This window comes from Harmonia axyridis, chromosome 4 (genome assembly GCF_914767665.1).
Source record: "Harmonia axyridis chromosome 4, icHarAxyr1.1, whole genome shotgun sequence".
Taxonomy (NCBI): domain Eukaryota; kingdom Metazoa; phylum Arthropoda; class Insecta; order Coleoptera; family Coccinellidae; genus Harmonia; species Harmonia axyridis.
Window position 1 is genome coordinate 6,311,444 of NC_059504.1, and position 21,619 is coordinate 6,333,062.

Consider the following 21,619-nt stretch of genomic DNA (forward strand, 5'->3'; position numbering starts at 1 on the left):
GCAGCCAAGTGCAGCTATTACAGCGAGAAGATAGAGAAGAATGGGGGTAGCTCAAGGAATTTATGGAGTATACTAAAGGAGAAATATAAGTGTGGAAACAAGGTCGGAGTGAAGGGGATTCGAGGAGGAGATGGTTCGAGAACAGAGGATGAAAGGGAGGTTGCTGATATTTTTAATGGCTATTTTATAAATGCTGCATCGGACCTTGCAAATAACCTAACTGTTGCAGACACAAAACCATTCAAGCCGGGAAAAATTCAACATTCTTTTTTTCTTAACCCAACGACCCCAGCAGAAGTTGAGTCAACGATTAATAACTTAAAGAGGAATAAATCTCCGGGATACGATGGCATTACAGGTGAAACCTTGGGGAAAATTAAAGACGAAATATCTGTCCCGTTGGCGCATATACTAAATGAAGTGTTGCAGTCTGGTTGTTGTCCCAAGGAATTTAAATTATCAATTGTGAGACCAATATATAAGAAGGGAACAAGGGAATCACCTTCAAATTATAGGCCTATATCGCTGATTACCTCTTTTGCCAAGGTATTTGAGAAGATTGTCGGAACGAGGTTGAACAGCTACCTGGAAAAATATGAGATCATATCACATAATCAGTTTGGCTTTCGTGAGGGGAAGTCTGCGACGGATGCTGTATCGTACCTGTCTGATATGGTGTATAGGATCTTGGATGCTAATGAGGCGGCAGTGTGTGTGTTCTTGGACCTCTCAAAGGCATTTGACACGGTAAATCATAATGAGATGCTGAATGTCTTGGAAAATATTGGAGTGCGTGGAATACCCCTTCAACTATTTAGTACGTATTTAAAAAATAGGTCACAGAGGGTGCAGGTTGGTGAAGTGTTGAGTGATGTGTTGGAAATACAGTGTGGGGTGCCTCAAGGCACGTTACTGGGTCCTGTTTTATTCACGTTGTATATAAATGACATACTAGGTATTGATTGTATGGGAAAGATAATCTGTTTCGCAGATGATATAGCCATTCTCTATAAGGACTTGAAATGGAGTAGTTTAAAAGTGCTAGTCGAGAAAGACATGAAAAATGTTTTGAATGCTATTAAATGCAGATACTTGACAGTAAATGAGGAAAAAACTAAATATTTACCTTTTTCACTTTGCGCAAGTGGGCTACCACGTTTTGATGATCTGTTGATATGTGACGGAGAAACAACATTCAGAATTGGCCAAGTGAGTTCCATTAGGTACCTAGGTATACATATCGACCGGCATCTCCGGTGGGATGTTCACTGCCGTAATACAATAAATACACTGCGACGATTTCTCCATCGATTTCGCTCTCTTAATCAAATATTGGGATTCAAGCAGATGAAAATATTATACCATGCACTCGTAGAATCCCGGCTTCAATATGGTATTCTGGCCTGGGGTGGCCTGTATGATATACATCTAAAAGGATTACAGGTTCTACAGAATTACTTCTTGAGAATCATGCTACGTAGGGAGAGATTGTATCCAACAGATAATCTTTTTTTGGAAGCAAAAGTTCTTGATATGAGAGGGATGTACTTCCACACCCTACTTATGCAAAGCTTTAAAAATCGAAATTCGATGGAGTACCTCAATCACGGATATAATACTCGTAGAACAGAAAAGCCGAAAGTACAGACCCATAGAACGAAGAAGACTGTAGGACAACGTACATATACTTACATCATGCCACGTATTTTTAACTTGCTGGAGGGTGAACTGCTAACTAAATTTTATTCACTAAACTCCTGCAAATTATTCAGCAAGTATATTAAAAACTATTTGGGACAAATTGGTAGAGCTAAAGTAGCAGACATGATCAACCAGAGATAGCGATGTCCAACGTCTTAAGTCGTACCTTGCTCATAAAACTGCTTCAATGCCATGGTCACAAAACAGATGCACATATTAAGAAGAGATTAATCCTCCGTGCAACCTTCGGTTTTTGGAGGAAATCTATGTTTATTCAGCAACAGTCTTTTTTTTTTGTGTTGTATTGGCTTATTATTTTGTTCAGTTTTCCAGTATGTACATTACTTTTTTGTCAAAAGCAATCAATGTAAATTTAATTGTGAATAAACCATATTATTATATTATTATTATAGACTCACGCCTAAACAACGCTTGCAAATAGTGCAATTTCATTTCGAAAATAATGGTTCTGTGCGGAATATGTATCGCGCACTGCATCCATTTTATTTTGTTTTGAGATGAAGCGCACTTCTGGTTGAATGGCTACGTCAACAAACAAAACTGCCGCATTTGGAGTGAAGCTTATCCTCAAGTGTATGTCGAAACACCGTTACATCCAGAAAAACTGACTGTTTGGTGCGCTTTATGGGCTGGTGGAATCATTGGTCCGTACTTCTTCAAAAACGATGATGGCCAGAACGTTACATCAATGGTGATCGGTGTAGAGCCATGATTACTAACTTTTTCATTCCTGAATTGAACAACCATGGTGTCCAGGAGCTGTGGTTCCAACAAGACGGCGCAACATGTCACACAGCTCGTGCCACAATCGATTTATTGAAAGACACATTTGGTGACCGCCTAATTTCACGTTTTGGACCTGTGCCTCTAAGATCTTGCGATTTAACACCGCTAGACTACTTTCTGTGGGGCTATGTAAAGTCTTTGGTCTATGCGGATAAGTCACAAACCCTTGACCATTCGGAAGACAACATTCGCCGTGTTATTGCCGATATACGGCCACAAATGTTGGATAAAGTCATCGAAAATTGGACGTCCAGATTGGACTACATCCGAGCCAGCCGTGGCAGTCATATGCCAGAAATCATATTTGCAATGTAATGCCACAAGATTATCTTGCGGATAAATAAAATTCATGTCAATCGAATAATCCATCGTTGTTTTATTGCAATTTAAAGTTCTATAGCTCTAAAAAAAAACACCGTTTATATAAAGGGTGTTTCAAGTGAGGTGGTCTCTGAATTTTTAGGTCTCATTCATATTCATAAAATTAAAATGTGCACCATCAATATGATAACTTGATAATAATTATCGGAAAAACTATCGATGCTGTGTGCAAAATTGGTGCCGCGTGAGCTCACACTTAGTGAGCTCACGCGGCACCAATTTTGCACACAGCTTTCTCATGTACAAATATTCGTGAATGATATGATGTACACGTTCAAATGATATCTTCACAATGTCTGCTATCTCGATCAACTTCACTTTACGGTCATTCAAAATTATTTTGTGAAAATAAATTTGAACTTTTTGAAATTGCTGTTTCGATACGCTCTATTAGTGATGACGTCACACACCGCCATTTTAGTTCGGAATCCAAACAAACTAATTGTCATTCAAATTAATACGTTGTCGTTTAAGAAATTGGCTTATTTTGATAAATAAGATTATTTAAGCAACGATTTTACTATTAATTGATAGAGACAGAAAGCACGAAATGAATGCCAGTAAGTTCGAACTTGAAGTTCAACAAATAAACACGGCTTTATACAAAATCTGGGGAATGATACAGGATTCAAACTTACTGGTACTAACCTCGTTCCTTCTGTCTATCAATGAATACTGAAATATTTCCTCAAATACTCTTATTTATGAAAATAGGCCAATTCCTTCAACGACACCGTACTAATTTGAATGACAATTTATTTGTTTGGATTCCGAACACTGACAGGAGAACCAAAAATGGCGGTGTGTGACGTCACACTAATAGAGCGTATTCTTATGAAGTAGCTATACAAGTTTCAAGTTGATAAATTCAGTGAGTTTTTGAAATATAAGACAAGTGGAAAAATTGTATCAAAACACAGCAAAATTCCTGAACTCGCGCCTGTTCTTATGTTAATTTAGATATTCAGTTTGTTAACCGTTTACTCAATTTGCACAGTTGGATATTTTGAATTTTTTTTTTGTTGGTTATTAATATTTTGTCAATTTTGGAATTTGGATTTCGAGACAAAATCGTATATATCATAAATATATATAATATTTTGAAGGATTCGTCACTATGTTATCAAACGCTTCAACAACGCATTGGAATTCACCTCAAAATGGTAAAAATATTGCAGTCACAGTTTTCAATAAAGCATAATAATAATTATTATCTTGGGTACTTAACAATTCCTAAAATGAATTGGTTATCTCTTCAAATAAATTATGGACTTATAATCTGTCAATTTCATACGTTGCAAATTGAAACATATTCAAATTAACTTTCACCATTATAAAAGAATTAGTTATTAAAATGTGCTCAACTTCAACGACTCACTTAACACATGACAGATCATCAAAACGAAATTAGAGATATTTCTTCAAACAATATTCTACATTGGAGCATTTCAATATTTTCAATTTACCAATGAAAAAAAAACTATTTTGGTAAATTTTCGTTTTTCGCAAAAAAATTGATGATATGGTATCGCTGCAAAGCACTCATGTATTTTAAAAATATTCTCAAGAAATCATTGCAGAAGAGCAAAACTCGTAGAGTACTCCCTTTTGACGAAAGTTTAAACTATTGTAATATTCCAAACTTCTACTGATTATTCAATCGTTCTGGCAACACCGCATATCATTTTTGTCCCTCCTCCTCTGGACAAATATTGACAGATCACGAGATTGTCACGTGGTCGTGTTCCCGCTTAATGCTTCAATATTCAAATATCAATACTAATGTTGACTGAAAAAATCAAAATAAACACTTGCATAAAACTATATTAATAAGTTGCAATAATATCTCAATAATAAGTACCTTTCAGTTTTCTGCATAAGCATTACCTGCCCCTATTTTACCCAAGTAAAATTCAAAAACATATAAAAAAATAAAATTTATTTAACTTTACATAACAAGGTAAGGATATCACAGTCTTAAATAATTTACAATCAATTTTCTCCAGTTCATACTTTGGTTTATTTTTTTCTCGTCTCTTGGTGCCATGCTTCAGTTTTGAACTTGTGTCTCTGTCATAATTCTCTTGTATTATTTTGTTATTCTCATCTACATCAGATTCCAAACTTCTTTTTTTAATATATTTCCAAATATTCTGCAGCTGTGATCATATCGATCTTCTAACTGAGTTAAGTTATTAAATCTGGTTTTTTTACCTCGCATTGTCTTCTTGCCGATGTTACGTTTTCCAAACTTTTCATATTGAAAAAATCAAATATAAGATATAATTCAGCAGACATTCTCCTACACACAACTAACAACTGCACACTCCTTTCAATAACAAAAACACTGTTCTATATAAGTAAGTGATCTTCCCGTCTAAAAGAACTAATCAATTGAAAACTATCGACTGAGCAAAATAGTATAAATTGATAGTCTTCGTATTGACACAATAGTATTACTCCAAAGGGGTCGGTGAAACAATATACCGCAAATTCAAGTGCTCCGTAAAAGCAAATTAACAAAAGTCGAAATGTATCGAAAAACCAAAACAAGTCTACTACCAACATGGTTCAAAATTTAAATGCAACTGCACACACCTTTCAGTAATAAAAACACTGTTCTATATAAGTAAGTGATCTTCCCGTCTAAAAGAACTAATCAATTGAAAATCATCGACTGAGCAAAATAGTATAAATTGATAATCTTCGTATTGACACAACAGTATTACTCCAAAGGGGTCGGTGAAACAATATACCGCAAATTCAAGTGCTCCGTAAAAGCAAATGAGCAAAAGTCCAAATGTATCGAAAAAAAAGTCCACTACCAACATGGTTCAACACGTACCACAACTCGAAAAGAAACTATATTCGAAAGATTAACATAGAGTACCATCGAACGATAACAATAATATTTTTACCATTATTACTTCTCAATTATTGGCCTCAGTAATACTGCCACTCTAACCAGGTGATAAAATTATTATAGGCATTAGTAGGAAATTGGTTATTTCAATTATTATTGTTTCATTATTAATTATTTTAATAATAAACCTTTGTTTAACCTTGATATTCAAGTCCCCGGTCTGATGCACAGATGGCGGTGCTAGTATTAAATCCATATGATTTTTAGTTAGTACCAACCTCAGAGGAAAGAAAAGATAGAGGTGCCTTATAGCATTTGTTGACATCGCTATAACATTTTTGTTTACAAACACTTATAATGTACTGCGTTGCCATTCTGAGGAAGAAGTAATCTTTTCTCCGTTCTGTGGCATAGATGTTTTGCGAATATTCTGAGGATTCGGCAACACGGTTCTGTTGTTGTTAATGCACGTGTCAACTAGAGGTGCGTTAAGGGTTAAGTGTTCATTTTAATTTCACGTTTGTAATCGGCGTTATTTCATACAAGTTTGTGAATTTTAAGTTACATATTGTTAATTTTGATCATGGTAAATACTCGAAAAACATATATAGTGTGTAAAACATCGGAAATGAAAACCTAACCTATCATAGGTAAGTTCACGTTTTGAGTCCATAGGCGTAGAATATATCTCGTTTATGGCGTAGTATTTGTGAGATATCGAAAACTTAATTCAATGCTAACATTTGTAGGTTTCCTTCAAATAGAGAATTTAGCAAAATATGGTGCCACGTATTAATATTGCAAATGAACAATTTGCCGAAATATACATATGTTTGTTCCAAACATTAGTTTGTGAGATATTGCGTTGTGAGTGTAGCTACTTTTGTTATTTGAAAAAAGATGAAAAAAAAAAAGAATTTCGTGTGCTGATAAAATATTGCTTTTTGAAAGGAAAAAAAGACAGTTGAAGCAAAATCTTGGCTTGATGAAGAGTTTCCGGGGTCTGCACCAGAAAAATCAACCATCATTGATTGGTGTGCTAAGTTTAAACGTGGTGAACTGAGCACCGCCCAAAAGGACCGACGAAAAAAATCAAAAAAGTTCACAAAATAATTTTGAACGGCCGTAAAGTGAAGTTGATCGAGATAGCAGACATTGTGAAGATATCATTTGAACGTGTAGATTATTATATCATTCACGAATATTGTACATGAGACAACTGTATGCAAAATGGGTGCTGCGCGAGCTCACAATCGATCAAAACCAACAATGTGTTTATTTGTCTTCGAATTGCTTCAGCATCCTCGTATTCTTATTCGCCAGATCTGGCAACCAGCGATTTTTTCCTGTTCTCAGACCTCAAAAGAATGCTCGCTGGAAAAAATTTAGCGCCAATGAAGAAGTAATCGCCGAAACTGAGGCCTATTTTGAAACTAAAGACAAATCGTACTACGAAAATGGTATCGAAAAGTTGGAAGATCGCTATAATCGCTGTATCGCCCTCGAAGGCAACTATGTTGAATAATAAAATCGAATTTTGCCAAAACAATGTGTTTTACTATGGTAGACCGGGGACTTTTCAATTTGACTGTTACTTGACTTGATATTCAAGCTACTTGATTTGAGCTTGACTTGAAATGAGTGATTCCTTGAATAACTCTAAGGAAAAAAAGTCCTATATTAAAATTTGTCTACAATACGATGAAAAGTGAGAAGTTTAATTGAATAATGTTCATGTTCAACGTTGCTTAATCGTGCATCTTTCCATGATCAAACATCTTTGAACACAAATGACATAAGAAGTGTCAAAAAAATAATACACATTGTTGCCGTTATAACCATTTCGTGTATCATTCCTACTGAAAAAACTCTTCATCTGAATTTATTATATTTTATCAAATTTATGCAGTTAGTTTCTTATGTAGTGATCGATCATTCTTATTTGACAAGGTCGCCCATAGAAGTCCGCACTTCATTAAAACACAATAACATCTTACCTTGTTCGGTCATATCTTATATGTATAAATATGATATTTTTAAAGCGAATGCTTGTCGAAGCTTGTTCAAGCCCGCTTGAGAAACTGTGGGCAACTTCTTTCGAGCGCGCCGACATTCTTTCGAATTTTAAATATGCCATCAACAGTCCAGTCAATATGTGTTTTTCACGGGAAAGTTTTGGGGTACATTTGATTTCTTCGATATTATATTTCTTTTGGTGTGCCGAGTCTGAATCTGAGATTTGCCACCAGAATTACGTGACAGAACTTTGAAAAAAAGTGCAAAAAAGATTTCATAGATAGATAAAGTATACGCAGTTTTTACGTGTCCCCCAACATGCTTAGAAGACGTTGTTGGTAGGTATTCATGGCTTGGCTTGATTTTCAAGTCAAGTTCAAGTCGAGTAGTAGTTTTTCAATCTCAAGTCAAGTATTTATGTATCAAGTATTTGAATCATATCAAGCTACTTGATTTTTAGCAGTTATATTATAAAAATGATGAAATAAGAAGAATTCTTGCAAAAAACACTTTTATTTATTAAACTTATTGTATAAAAGAACCGAAAATATCAACATTTTTGAAATAGAAACATAAATTAAATCACTATAAATCATAACAAAATAAAAAATAATAAAAAACTGAAGTTTCTTAATATTGAGAAACCTCCAGGCTTTGTTTGATTTCATAATTTTCCATCCAGGATCTCAGACACATGAGACGTCCTATAGATTTGTCGCCTAACCTATCGCGGGTTTTTGTAACTGTAAGAACAGCTCTGGAAAATTGTCTTTCAACAGGAGCTGAAGATGCTGGCGTTGATAAAAAATCCTTGGCCATTTTGGCCAAGTTTGGAAAGATATTTCTGAAACTACCAAAATCTACCAATAGATTTCATAGAAATGCGAGAATGTACTAATAAACTCACACTGGCGAATGCTTCAGTCTCTCAGCGCTCGAGGAATCCCCTCATTTAGCCTAATCGTGCACGATATTGCAGAAATATATGCCGTGCGACGCGTGCATATCAAGCTCAAGTAATATTAAGTAGCTTGATATCAAGTCAAGCAATAAATATCTAATATCAAGTCAAGTCAAGCTCAAGTATGTAATTTTTCACGAGCTTGATTTTCAAGTCAAGTAGTTAAAATGGTTAAAATGTCAAGCTACTTGTCTTGATGAATCCCTATTCGAAACAATACATCATTTAGACTTCAATAGGTACCTAAAAATTTAAACAATGAATGTAATAATACCGGAGTTATAAGTAAAAAACTTTTTTTTTCAAATTTCGAAACCCTGTATCTCGAAAACGAAACTGATATGCTCAGCTTCGCAGCCAAGTTTGCCATCACACTAGATTAGCCTTGTGGCATACGCGTTTTTCTACCTCTGTTGCCTTCAAAAATACAAAAAACTTAATGTATGAAATTCATAGGAAATTTTCTCTACTTTGTTTTTGTATAGGAAGGCGATTCACGTAAAATAGATATTTAGTTATATGCAAAAAACCGCCAAAAATGAAATTTTTACATTTTTTAGGCATTTTTTTCAATGTTCCAACTTGAAATTTTGGTAGCAAACGTAATATTCAGATCCAGCACCACAAAAAACATGTATAATCGAAGGAATCAGATCTACCCTAAAACTTTCCCGTGAGAGGCCTTTGTGAGCAATAATTGACTGGACTCCAAACGTTGGCGTTGTGAGAAACTGTTCACAAAATAAATTCATAACATTTCGAATAATATTCGGACGTCGGACAAAAAGCCAGCGACAATGAGGAATTTCAAAGAACATCCCAACCAAGGCGGGTATCCGCAATCCTCATGCCAATTTTCGATGTAAATAAGACACCCTGTAAACGTACTCGAATCGCTATGACGGCCAGTTCGTAGTTTTAGGTAATGGCGGCAAAAACTGGCACACATGCACCGAGTGAGGAATTATGCAGGACCGGTCGCTCGGTTTTTTGCATCACTATTCGAGGAATAAGCGCATATTCTCTTAGTCAATTTTATTTAAATGGGAATCGCTTATATGGCAGGCCGACGGTTGCGAAATATCGCTTTCCGATTTGTCGGCGCGCTCATTGAAAGCCCTGGGAACATTTCCGAGCGTTGAAAAACCTCCTCCGAGAGGTATGGGAGCACCAAGATTAGGTGCAAATCGAAATCGACAATTTTTTATTTTCACGTTGAAAGATTTTCTAGTTATAAACGTATTCCCAAATATCTTGGAGTTATAGACTTGATCCTTTTTGAATTGGATAATTTACATTCGAAATTGTAAGTCGAGCGATAACATTCTTCAAAAATTAGCTGGTTCTTCAAGGGGTGCTGATGCCAGCACTCTTCTTACGGCAGCTTTGGCCTTGGTTTTTTCAGCTGCTGAATACTGTTGTTCTGTTTGGTTAAATAGTGCTTATGTTTATGAAATAGATGCACAGCTGAACGTTTCTATGAGAATTATCGCTGGAGCTATTAGATCTGCACCTTCATATTGGTTACCAATGCTATCACATATATTAGGCCAATTGAAAAGTCTGATGCACAGATGGCGGTGCTAGTATTAAATCCATATTATTTCTAGTTAGTACTAACCTTCAATCTATACGTGTCAAAATTTGACAGCAGTGCGACCATTAGTTTGTGAGATATTGCGTTGTGAGTGTATCTACTTTTGTTATTTGAAATAGATGGAAAAAAAAGAATTTCTTGTGCTGATAAAATATTGCTTTTCGAAGGGGAAAAATACAGTTGAAGCAAAATCTTGGCTTGATGAAGAGTTTCCGGGATCTGCACCAGAAGAAATTAACCATCTTTGATTGGTATGCTAAGTTTAAACGTGGTGAAATGAGCACCGAAGACGGCGAACGCAGTGGCCCAAAAGAGGCTGTCACCGACGAAAAAATCAAGAAAGTACACAAAATAATTTTGGATGATCAGAAAGTGAAGTTGATCGGGATAGCAGACATTGTGAAGATGTCATCTGAACGTGTACATCATATCATTCACGAATATTTGTACATGAGAAAACTGTGTGCAAAATGGGTGCCGCGCGAGCTCACAATCAATCAAAAGCAACAACGTGTTAATGATTCTGAGCAGTGTTTGAAGCTGTTTAAGTGCAATAAACCTGAATTTTTGGGTCGATATGTGACAATGGATGAAACACGGTTCCATCATTTCACTCCGGAGTCCAATCGACTGCACACGTTGAACCGAATTCAAAGCGAGGAAAAACACAACAGTCAGCTGGCAAAGTTATGGCATCAGTATACTCGGATGCGCAAGGTATAACATTCATTGATTACCTCCAAAAGGGCCAGACTATGAACAGCGATTATTATATAGCGTTATTGGATCGTTTAAAGGATGAAATCGTAAAAAAAAACGCCCCCATTTGAAGAAAAAAAGGATCTGTTTCATCAAGACAATGCGCCGTGTCACAAATCAATTAAAACAATGGCAAAATTGCATGAATTGGGCTTCGAATTGCTTCTGCATCCATCGTATTCGCCAGATTTGGCCCCCAGCGACTTTTTCCTGTTCTCAGACCTCAAAAGAATGCTCGCAGGAAAGAAATTTAGCGCCAATGAAGAAGTAATCGCCGAAACTGAGGCCTTTTTTGAAGCGAAAGAAGAATCGTATTACAAAAATGGTATCGAAAAGTTGGAAGATCGCTATAATCGCTGTATCGCCCTCGAAGGCAACCTTGTTCAATAATAAAATCAAATGTTGCCAAAAAAAATGTGTTCTACTATGGTAGACCGGGGACTTTTTTATTGGCCTGGTACCTATACTTGAAAGTTCGACTTGAAAAACACCTCTGGAACCCAGTTATCAATAATAAACTTTTATCTACTCCTATTGAATTATATATTCATTATTCAACTGATTCTGAGGAATTAATAGTCTCTGTTAACCAAAGCCGTGAGTTATAATAACTCACTGCTATAAATCACTATTATATTAATCAGAAAAGATGGCTCTGTGCTTCCATACTTCTGTGCTTCTATTTGATTGGTCGAAAGGGAACATTCCATTTTGATATTGAGGGGAGGAAGGTCAATTTAATAATTTTGACGTTTTCAAATTGAATTGATAACTAATTATTCTGAAAGTTTTGCTGAAAAAGATGAATTCAGATAGTGAAGTCGAATTACTATGTACACCACCAGAAATAAGACAAGCAGCTAACGATACAATACAGAATTTATTGCCAGAAAAATCCCAGAACAAATATAAAACTGTATACAAAAATTTTCAAGATTGGTGTAGCAATAAGAACATCAAGTCATTTACAGAGAATGTTCTTTTGGCGTATTTTAGTGAACTTAGCACAAAATATAAACCATCGTCTTTATGGACTTTCTACTCCATGCTAAGAAGCACACTGGACTTAAATAATTCAATCAATATAGAGAATTATTCAAAATTACGTGCGTTTCTCAAACGACAATCAGAAAAACATGTAGCAAAAAAGGCAAAAACTTTTACGCCAGAACAACTTAATAATTTCATAAACGAAGCTCCCGATGAGAAATATCTGGCGACAAAGGTAGTATATCTTACAATAATTCAATCGTTTTCACCATCTAGTCAATGATATTTTTTTTAGGTTGCTTTAATAATGGGCATTATGGGTGCTTGTCGTGCAGCAGAATTGCACTCTATGCAAATAACAGATTTAGAAGATCATGGATCTATTTTTATGGTCAATGTACCAAACACAAAAACAAAAATTGCCAGAAAATTCACTGTTACGGGAAATTTTTATACAATCGTAAAGAAATATTTAAATCTTCGTCCTACAGATATATCGCAAACGATATTTTTTCTTAAATTCCAAAATGGAAAATACCACTCACATAGAATTGGAATTAATAAATTTGGAGCAATGGGGAAAGACATTGCCACATTTTTAAAATTACCCGACTGTAATTTATATACAGGGCATTGTTTTCGCCGCTCGTCGGCAACTTTATTAGTAGATGCTGGAGGAGATATAACGGCACTGAAACGCCATGGCGGTTGGCGATCAACTACTGTGGCTGAGGGGTATATTGATAATTCTGAAAAGAATAAGGCAGATACTGCAAATAAAATATACAGTTCTATAACACCTCAACCAGTTAGTACCTCAACAAAATATATGCAACAAACAGAAACAGAAACAATCAACTTGCAAAATTCAGCCCCACATATTCAGTTCAATGGTTGTTCAAACTTTACTGTCAATTTCATTAATAAATAAACATGTTAAGTAATTACAACTGAAATTTTTATAGCATTGAGACTATAAGATTTGTTAATAAAGTTCTTTATTTGTACTTTTTTCTTACTATTTATTGTTAGTTAGTCGTAGATAAAGTAAAGTATTCAACTTGCGGTAATGGTCATAACTCACTTGATGAATTACAGCACTCGCCTTCGGCTCGTGCTGCAAACTTCATCTTCGTGAGTTATGACCTACATTACCGCTCGTTGAATAATATACTATTATCTTTATCAAAATTCAAAACATAATCGTATTCTCAACGGAAAACTTCACTAAAACTGAAATTAAGAAAACCAAGCGAACGTAGACAGTTTGTCTGCTGGGAACATTTCCATGTGCTATCAACATATGACATGATTTCAAAGCAGACAAAGCTCAAGACGGTATTGTAAATCGGTAAGTATTTAACTTGTTCAATATTCTGCACATGTCTCCTATTTTTAATATCATTAATTCCAGCAAGCGTGATGCGAATACAATATTATTCATTGTTTCCTTCATGAGAAGTTGCCAAATGCGTATTCAATTATCTTGATCTGATAAATTTCGATTCTCTGCAGAAGCTTTATTTGATGACTTGGTTTTTTCGACGCTCGTTTCCCAACAGAACGCTTATCATTTCGTCGCGATGTTTGTATTTTTCGAATTTTAAATACCTTGGCCAAATTCAATTCGGTCCGTCCGTAAATATAAGATAACTTTTGGACGGAATATTTTGACATTTTTTGTGAAGGTTAGATCGAGAAGGAAATGCAGAAGCAATTCGAAGCCCAATTCATGCAATTTTGCCATTGTTTTCATTGATTTGTAACACGGCGCATTGTCTTGATGAAACAGCGCCATTTTTCTTCAAATAGGGCTGTTTTTTAATGATTTAATTCATTAAACGGCCCAATAATGCTGTATCATAATCGCTGTTGATGATCTGGCCTTTTTGGAGGTAATCAATAAATATTATACCTTACGCATCCCAGAATACTGATTCCATAACCTTGCCAGCTGACTGATCTGTTTTTTCTCGCTTTGGATTCGGTTCATCGTGTGCAGTCCACTCAGCTGACTGTCGATTGGACTTCGGAGTGAAATGATGGAGCCATGTTTCATCCATTGTAACATATCGATGCAAAAATTCAGGTTTACAGCTTCAAACACTGCTCAGAATCATTAAAACGTTGTTCTTTTTGATCGATTTTGAGCTCGCGCGGCACCCATTTTGCACACAGCTTTCTCATGTACAAATATTCGCGAATGATATGATATACACGTTCAGATGATATCTGCACAATGTCTCCTATCTTGATCAACTTCACTTCACGGTCATTCAAAACTTTTTGATTTTTTCGTCGGTGACAGCCTCTTTTGCGCGTCCACTGCCGTCTTCGGTGCTCATTCCACCACGTTTAAACTTAACATACCAATCAATGATGGTTGATTTTCCTGGTGCAGACCCCGGAAACTCTTCATCAAGCCAAGATTTTGCTTCAACTGTATTTTTTCCTTCCAAAAAGCAATATTTCATCAGAACACGAGATCCTTTTTTGTTTCATCTTTTTTCAAATAACAAAGGTAGCTACACTCACAACGCAATATCTCACAATCTAATGGTCGGACTGCTGTCAAATATTGACACGCATCTTTTGAAGTTTGGTACTAACTAAAATTCATATCGATTTAATACTAGCACCGCCATCTGTGCATCAGACCAGGAACTTTTCAATTGGCCTAATATTCTGTTCCCAAATATGTATCATAGCCGATATTTTTTTGGCATCAAACTACAAAATAATCTACCAGAAAATATAATGAAATAAACAATGATGAATCGAGTCATTGTTCGTGAAGTTTATCAAAATTAAATTTGGTTGAATAATATTTATTTTGTTATTCATTGTCCAATTCTTGTGGAACAGGAGTGTGTTTTTATTTATTTATTTTTTTTTAATTCTTTCATTATTTCGATAAATTTTTTCGCTGTTAGGTATATGTACTGATAATTTCGGTATTGATAACTAATCCTTCGAACCAAAATGAAGTATTTTTTATGGATTTTCGTTGAAAATTTACATTTCCAACATTTTCATTCAGCTACTCAAATCTTTATTTTTTCAATGATTTATAAATAAAGAGATATGGCAGCATCGACTGCAGATTACATGGATAGAAAGAGACAACAAATACATATGTTAATTTGATTAGGTAAACAAAGATAGCCATAACTTGATCGGGTTGTAAACAAATATTTATAATTATTACATTTTAATGTTGAAACACCTGCTTATAGCTTTTCGTGCGCATTGGACCTAATTCCGAAATATTCAGGGCACTTACCTGTATCGAATTATATGGCCGTTCCCTAATTTATGGAGGCACATGCAGAAAAAACCGATTGGATTTGAGAGCAACGTTTGTGAATTTATAGCATTGGCCCTGCAAAGGCGCCGCTAGTTTTTGTGTTTGATCTGAATTATGCATGTAAATAGCATTTTTGGCATTCTTTTTCCATAACTGTAAATTGTCTCGCGTCCTTCAGACCAAGATAGATTAAATTGACCATTTCGTAATTGATATCTGCAATGAGCGTTCTACAGGGTGTTTCGGAATTAACTGGACAAACACATCAACTCGTGTATCTAGTCTAGATGATATCAGGAGAATCATTTTGGTGTGTAATATTCATTAACAAACCTTCACAGTTCACATTGTGTATGTATAGACTGAGTCCATGAAGTATGAAACAAATTAATTTTTAGCTAAACAGACCATTATGAAAAATAATCCTGACACACGTCGATTTTTTTATTTTAATTTACCGTATTTTAAAATAATGATCTAATATACAGGGTGAATTACTTTCGAGTAATGACGTCACCATCATTTTTTTTAAATGGAACACCCCCATTTTGTCTCAATTTTCCGATTACTCTAGCTGAGCTGATTCCAAAAATGTATCACTTGTCGATTCCAATTGGTACAGGCTGGACAAATATACAATAGTTTTGTATATGCTCATAAAGTAAAGCGTAACATTCTTCATTAGTTAAATTAACAATATCATCAAAAATACTTATTGTCTAGCGGCAATTGGTTTGAATGTATCACCCTGTATAGTTTGTTACATTTTTAGATTAATAAAAATGAGCTCTTTCCAAACATGTTTGGTACTTGTAGTCTAGCAGACAGAATATGAAAGAAATTATTTCTTATCAATTTAAAAACATATTCGTCTAGTTTTTTGGGAAATGTCATTATTTGTTTATTGCCGCTAGACAATAAGTATTTTTGATAATATTGTTAATTTAACTAATGAAGAATGTTACGCGTTACTTTATGAGCACACACAAAACTATTGTATTTTTGTCCACCCTGTACCAATTGGAATCAACATGTGATACATTTTTGGTATCAGCTCAGCTAGAGTAATCGGAAAATCATAACAAAATAAAGAATAATAAAAAAATTAAGTTTCTTAATATTGAGAAACTTCTAGGCTTTGTTTGATTTCATAATTTCCCATCCAGGATCTAAGACACATGAGGCATCTTATAGGTTTGTCGCCTAACCTATTGCGGGTATTTGTAACTGTAAGAGCAGCTCTGGAAAATTGTCTCTCAACAGGAGCTGAAGATGCTGTCGTTGATAAAAAATCCTTGGCTAATTTCGCCAATTTTGGAAAGATATTTCTGAAACTACGAAAACCTACCAATAGATTTCATAGAGATGTGAGAAAACTACTAATAAATTCATACTGGCGAATGCTTCAGTTTCTCAGCGCTCGAAGATTCCCCTTATTTAGTCTAAGCGTGCACGTGATTCCAGAAATATATGCCGTGCAACACAAGCATATCAAGCTCAAGTAATAGCAAGTAGCTTGATATCAAGTCAAGCAATAAATATCTAAAATCGAGTCAAGTCAAGCTCAAGTATGTAATTTTTCACGAGCTTGATTTTCAAGTCAAGCAGTTGATTCAAAAGTAAAGCTACTTGGCTCAATGAATCCCTAATGTTTGGGACAAAATTCGCTCACTGAAAATGACGTATGCGCTCCCTCTATCTATGATTTTCACTCAGAGATATGAATGAAGCTCAAAAAACGCGTAATCTTCTAATCTTGACATCCAATCTCCAAAACATAAAAACATCCTATCGTCCTCTACCGGCCTTGCTATCATTTTATGCACCATAACCAGTAACAACCATGAAAAAATCGAAATTATGAAGGGGATCACTTTACAATGGCAGAAATTTGGAGGATTGCCACAGAAAATAATTCATCCTGAAAGATTCCAGCGGAATTCCATGTTGCCCACTCCAAAATACTCCTCGAAATATAATATTACGTGGGACACAAAGCCAGTAGTATGTGTAGAGTAGTAAATAGTAGTAAAGATAAGGCGTAAGTGATCAACTGGCGACTAGAGTCGTCTGGTCAGTGATGGCCCAGAGCCAAGTGACTCATGTCTTGCCTGCCAGATCATTATTTTTTCTATGGAAGTGTCATATAGGCACCAGCTCTACATCGGCATCGCGAATATCGCGGGAAATTTATGGCTTGATACTGAATCAAACATTTTAAAAAATTCGAGAAGGTATTGACTTGGTCTCTGTAGCTAAATGCACCAAATTAGAAGAATCTTATAGAATCTATATTGAAAAGAGAGTGTTCTACCTCTGTGTCATAAAAGTCCAAAAAAGACCCAGGAAATCACTCACTGATTGAGTCTTTTATTACGTCTTACCTTGCTCATTTCTATTTTACAATAATATATTCTATTCCAAAGAAAACATCAACTCTTCATAATTAGGTATCGCATATAAATTTAAAATGATCTCTGTTACGTATTTTCAGATAATAGCTTAGGTTCACAAAATATCTGCATGTAACGCTGGAATTGGAGATCATACGACTAGAAGTATCTTCCGAAGGGCGCTACCGTTTTTCTGCACACCAGTTGGCCCCACTGTTGCGTGAGGTTCTGTCAAAGATTCCTCTGAAAAGCAATACTTAATAGAGATTTACGGCTTGACTTCATATTCGAACTACTTGTTTTGGCTTTACTTGAAGTCAAGTCAAGTGGTAGTTTTTCAAAGTCGAGTCAAGTATTTATTTATCAAGTACTTGAAGCATCAAGTGCATTCTATCAAGCTACTTGATTTCAAGCAGTTTCATTGTGTGGTATGCACATCAATAAAAAATGATGAGATGAGAAGGAACCTTGCAAAAAACACATTTATTTATGAAACTTATTGTATAAAAGAATCAAAAACATCTATATAATATTCTTGAATGGAAACAAATAAAATCACTATTAGGGATTCACGGCTTGACTTGATATTCAAGCTAATTGACTTGGGCTTGACTTGAAATCAAGTCAAGTTCAAGTCGAGTAATGGTTTTTCAATGTCAAGTCAAGTAATCGATAAATAAATATTTGGCTTGACATTGAAAAACTACTACTTGACTCGAACTTGAGTTGATTTCAAGTAAAGCCCAAGTCAAGTAGCTTGATTATCGAGTCGAATAGCTTGAATATCAAGTCAAGACGAATTACTATAAAACAAAAAAATATAAAAAGGATCTAAGACACATGAGGCATCTTATAGATTTTTCGTCTATTGCGGGTTTTTGTAACAGTCAGAGCAACTCTGGAAAATTGTCTTTCAACAGGAGCTAATGATGCTAGCATTGATAAAAAATCTTAGGCCATTTTGGTCAAATTTGGAAAAACGTTTTCGTGCCTCTTCAACCATTCTTAAGTATCTTCAGAACTGTCAGGTTCAGTCAGGAATTCTTATATTTCATAACGCCAAACCATTTTATTTGCTCGATTTACAAAAGATTTCTTGAATAAACTAAGGAGATCGATGCCAAACTCACCTAATTTTCCTGTGAAGATGATTATTTTGTCTAAGCGCGCATGAGCTTGCAGAAATATATGCCGTGCATCGCGTGCATATCAAGCTCGAGTAATACCAAGTAGCTTGATATCAAGTCAAGCAATAAATATCTGAAATCAAGTCAAGCTCAAGTATGTAATTTTTCACGAGCTTGATTTTCAAGTTAGTTACCTAGTTACTTGACTTGATGAATCCTTACGTGTATTATTTCAGAAGGGGACTACCTACTTTATAGACGATTCAATAACTTTGAATCAATAATTCGTATTTTGGCCAATTCCAGGTACTTTTTTGACATAGAAATATGATGATGAAATATAATTTTTATTCAACGATTCTAATACATTTTTTGATAAAAATGATGAGCGGAAAATATGAATAGAAACATTGATTATTGTGAGGAACCAAGAGAGCTACTCCCAACTTCATTTTCGGCACAACGTGGATTTATTCTCATGAATCCGATCTTTTTCTAATCGCATTCTCTCTCAAGGCTACTCGATGTCGCGTTCATTACTGAATGATATCAGAATAATTGCTCCAGCACAAAACCACATAGTCTGTTGTGAGTCTCGTCTTCATACCCATATGATATGTAGGTACACTTTGTTTACAAACTCGCCAGCTTATAAACAGATGAACATGATGAAACTTTCTCACAGTTCCATACAAAGAAGTCTCTTTATATGGATAAAGAAAATGCCTCTGTTTTCGATCGAGAATTGAACAAGTCTTAGTAGAAAATATTTCCTATTGAACCAAGTGATAACTTTCGTTGAGATGTATTCCAATTATGCAAGGTAACTTCAGGAATACACAGGGTTAGATGGACAATTCAGTTGTAGAGTTGCACCTGTGATCTTGATTCTCTGAAATGATGCAATAATTCCAGGCAAATCGGGTCTTCCGTGAGAAAAAAAGATCAAGTTCTATTTGAACGTTTATTATTTCTCAGAACTGATACTTCTACAAAAAGACAGACAATTGTTCAATGAATTACAAAGTTTGCTTATTCATTAACATTTATTGTATCGCTTCCAAAGTTGATCTCTTCTATAATAATATACTTGTGTCAAAGATTAATTCAATCATTAATAGTTATTTAATCAACTAGTTGAAATTTGTTAACTTTTAAGTTCAGTTATACAAGCTATTGAATTCACTGAATATATTTTATTGGGCATCTCGGTATCTTCAACGATTTAGCTATTTTTATATTGGACCATCTCTTAAAGTTACGCAATGGATGTTTTAACGACATAAGGTCGAAAAAAAGTTGAAAAGTCTTAAAAACGAAATAGTCGCATTTTTAGTTGGAAAATAGTTATTTGTTTTACTAAGGCAGCAAAGTGAAGAGTCTTTTTTTTAGAGCTATAGAACTTCAAATTGCAATAAAACAACGATGGATTATTCGATTGACATGAATTTTATTTATCCGCAAGATAATCTTGTGGCATTACATTTCAAATATGATTTCTGGCATATGACCGCCACGGCTGGCTCGGATGTGGTCCAATCTGGACGTCCAATTTTCGATGACTTTTTACAACATTTGTGGCCGTATATCGGCAATAACACGGCGAATGTTGTCTTCCAAATGGTCAAGGGTTTGTGGCTTATCCGTATAGACCAATGACTTTACATAGATAGCCCCACAGAAAGTAGTCTAGCGGTGTTAAACCACAAGATCATGGAGGCCAATTCACAGGTCCAAAACGTGAAATTAGGCGGTCACCAAACGTGTCTTTCAATAAATCGATTGTGGCACGAGCTGTGTGACATGTTGCGCCGTCTTGTTGGAACCACAGCTCCTGAACATCATGGTTCAATTCAGGAATGAAAAAGTTAGTAATCATGGCTCTATACCGATCACCATTGTCTGTAACGTTCTGGCCATCATCGTTTTTGAAGAAGACCAATGATTCCACCAGCCCATAAAGCGCACCAAACAGTCAGTTTTTCTGGATGCAACGGTGTTTCGATATACACTTGAGGATTAGCTTCACTCCAAATGCGGCAGTTTTGTTTGTTGACGTAGCCATTCAACCAGAAGTGCGCTTCATCGCTAAACAAAATAAAATGGACGTAGTGCGCGATACGTATTCCGCACAGAACCATTATTTTCGAAATGAAATTGCACTATTTGCAAGCGTTGTTCAGGTGTGAGTCTATTCATGATGAATTGCCAAACCAAACTGAGAATAAATCACTTGACAGCTCTTAAATCGGTCGCCATCTTGAACAGTAATGCCAACTTAAAGTTATATACCTCGAAAAAAAACACCCGTTACTTATTCCTTCAGAAATAAGGAAGGTGGCAAAAAATATTGATTGGGAGAAAATGGCAAATGTTTCATTCGCATTGAGAATAATCTCTTTGCTGCCTAGGCAGGAAAAGTAATACTTTGCTGATTGATATGTGTCTGCAAAATCAATATTTGCTGTCAATCGGAGAAAAAAAGATTTTAGAGAAGAGCTTTTGTTTCCTAGCCGGTAAAACGATCCAAGGTACTTCCCTGTATAGGTTTTCTGTTGAAAATAATAGACCAACATCTTCTAAATGGAAAGTGAACCCATTCTCCAAAAAAATACCCATGCCGGATTCCAAATATGTTACACAAGACGAATATCGATCGAATATTCATGCTGTGGCTTTTGGATCCCAAAGCTCGCGCCTCTAGAATATAAAATAGA

The 21,619-nt window shown here is 35.3% G+C and overlaps 2 protein-coding genes across 6 annotated transcripts in view; both read left to right on the forward strand.

Annotated features, from left to right (window-relative positions):
• Positions 1-21,619, forward strand: part of LOC123679294 (protein vein) — a 71,044-nt gene that overhangs the window by 27,925 nt on the left and 21,500 nt on the right. The gene's annotated exons all lie outside the window — the stretch shown is intronic.
• On the forward strand, positions 11,603-13,080 carry LOC123679295. Its single transcript, XM_045616807.1, has 2 exons — positions 11,603-12,310; positions 12,371-13,080. Exons 1-2 carry the CDS (start codon positions 11,888-11,890, stop codon positions 13,004-13,006), a joined length of 1,059 nt encoding a protein of 352 aa, XP_045472763.1. The 5' UTR covers positions 11,603-11,887; the 3' UTR covers positions 13,007-13,080.

Bases quoted from the DNA above. Each gene is read 5' to 3' on its own strand.
- LOC123679295 (XM_045616807.1), top strand. From the start codon at position 11,888: ATGAATTCAGATAGTGAAGTCGAATTACTATGTACACCACCAGAAATA. The intron at 12,311-12,370 runs GTAGTATATCTT...TATTTTTTTTAG, and splicing joins AGAAATATCTGGCGACAAAG to GTTGCTTTAATAATGGGCAT.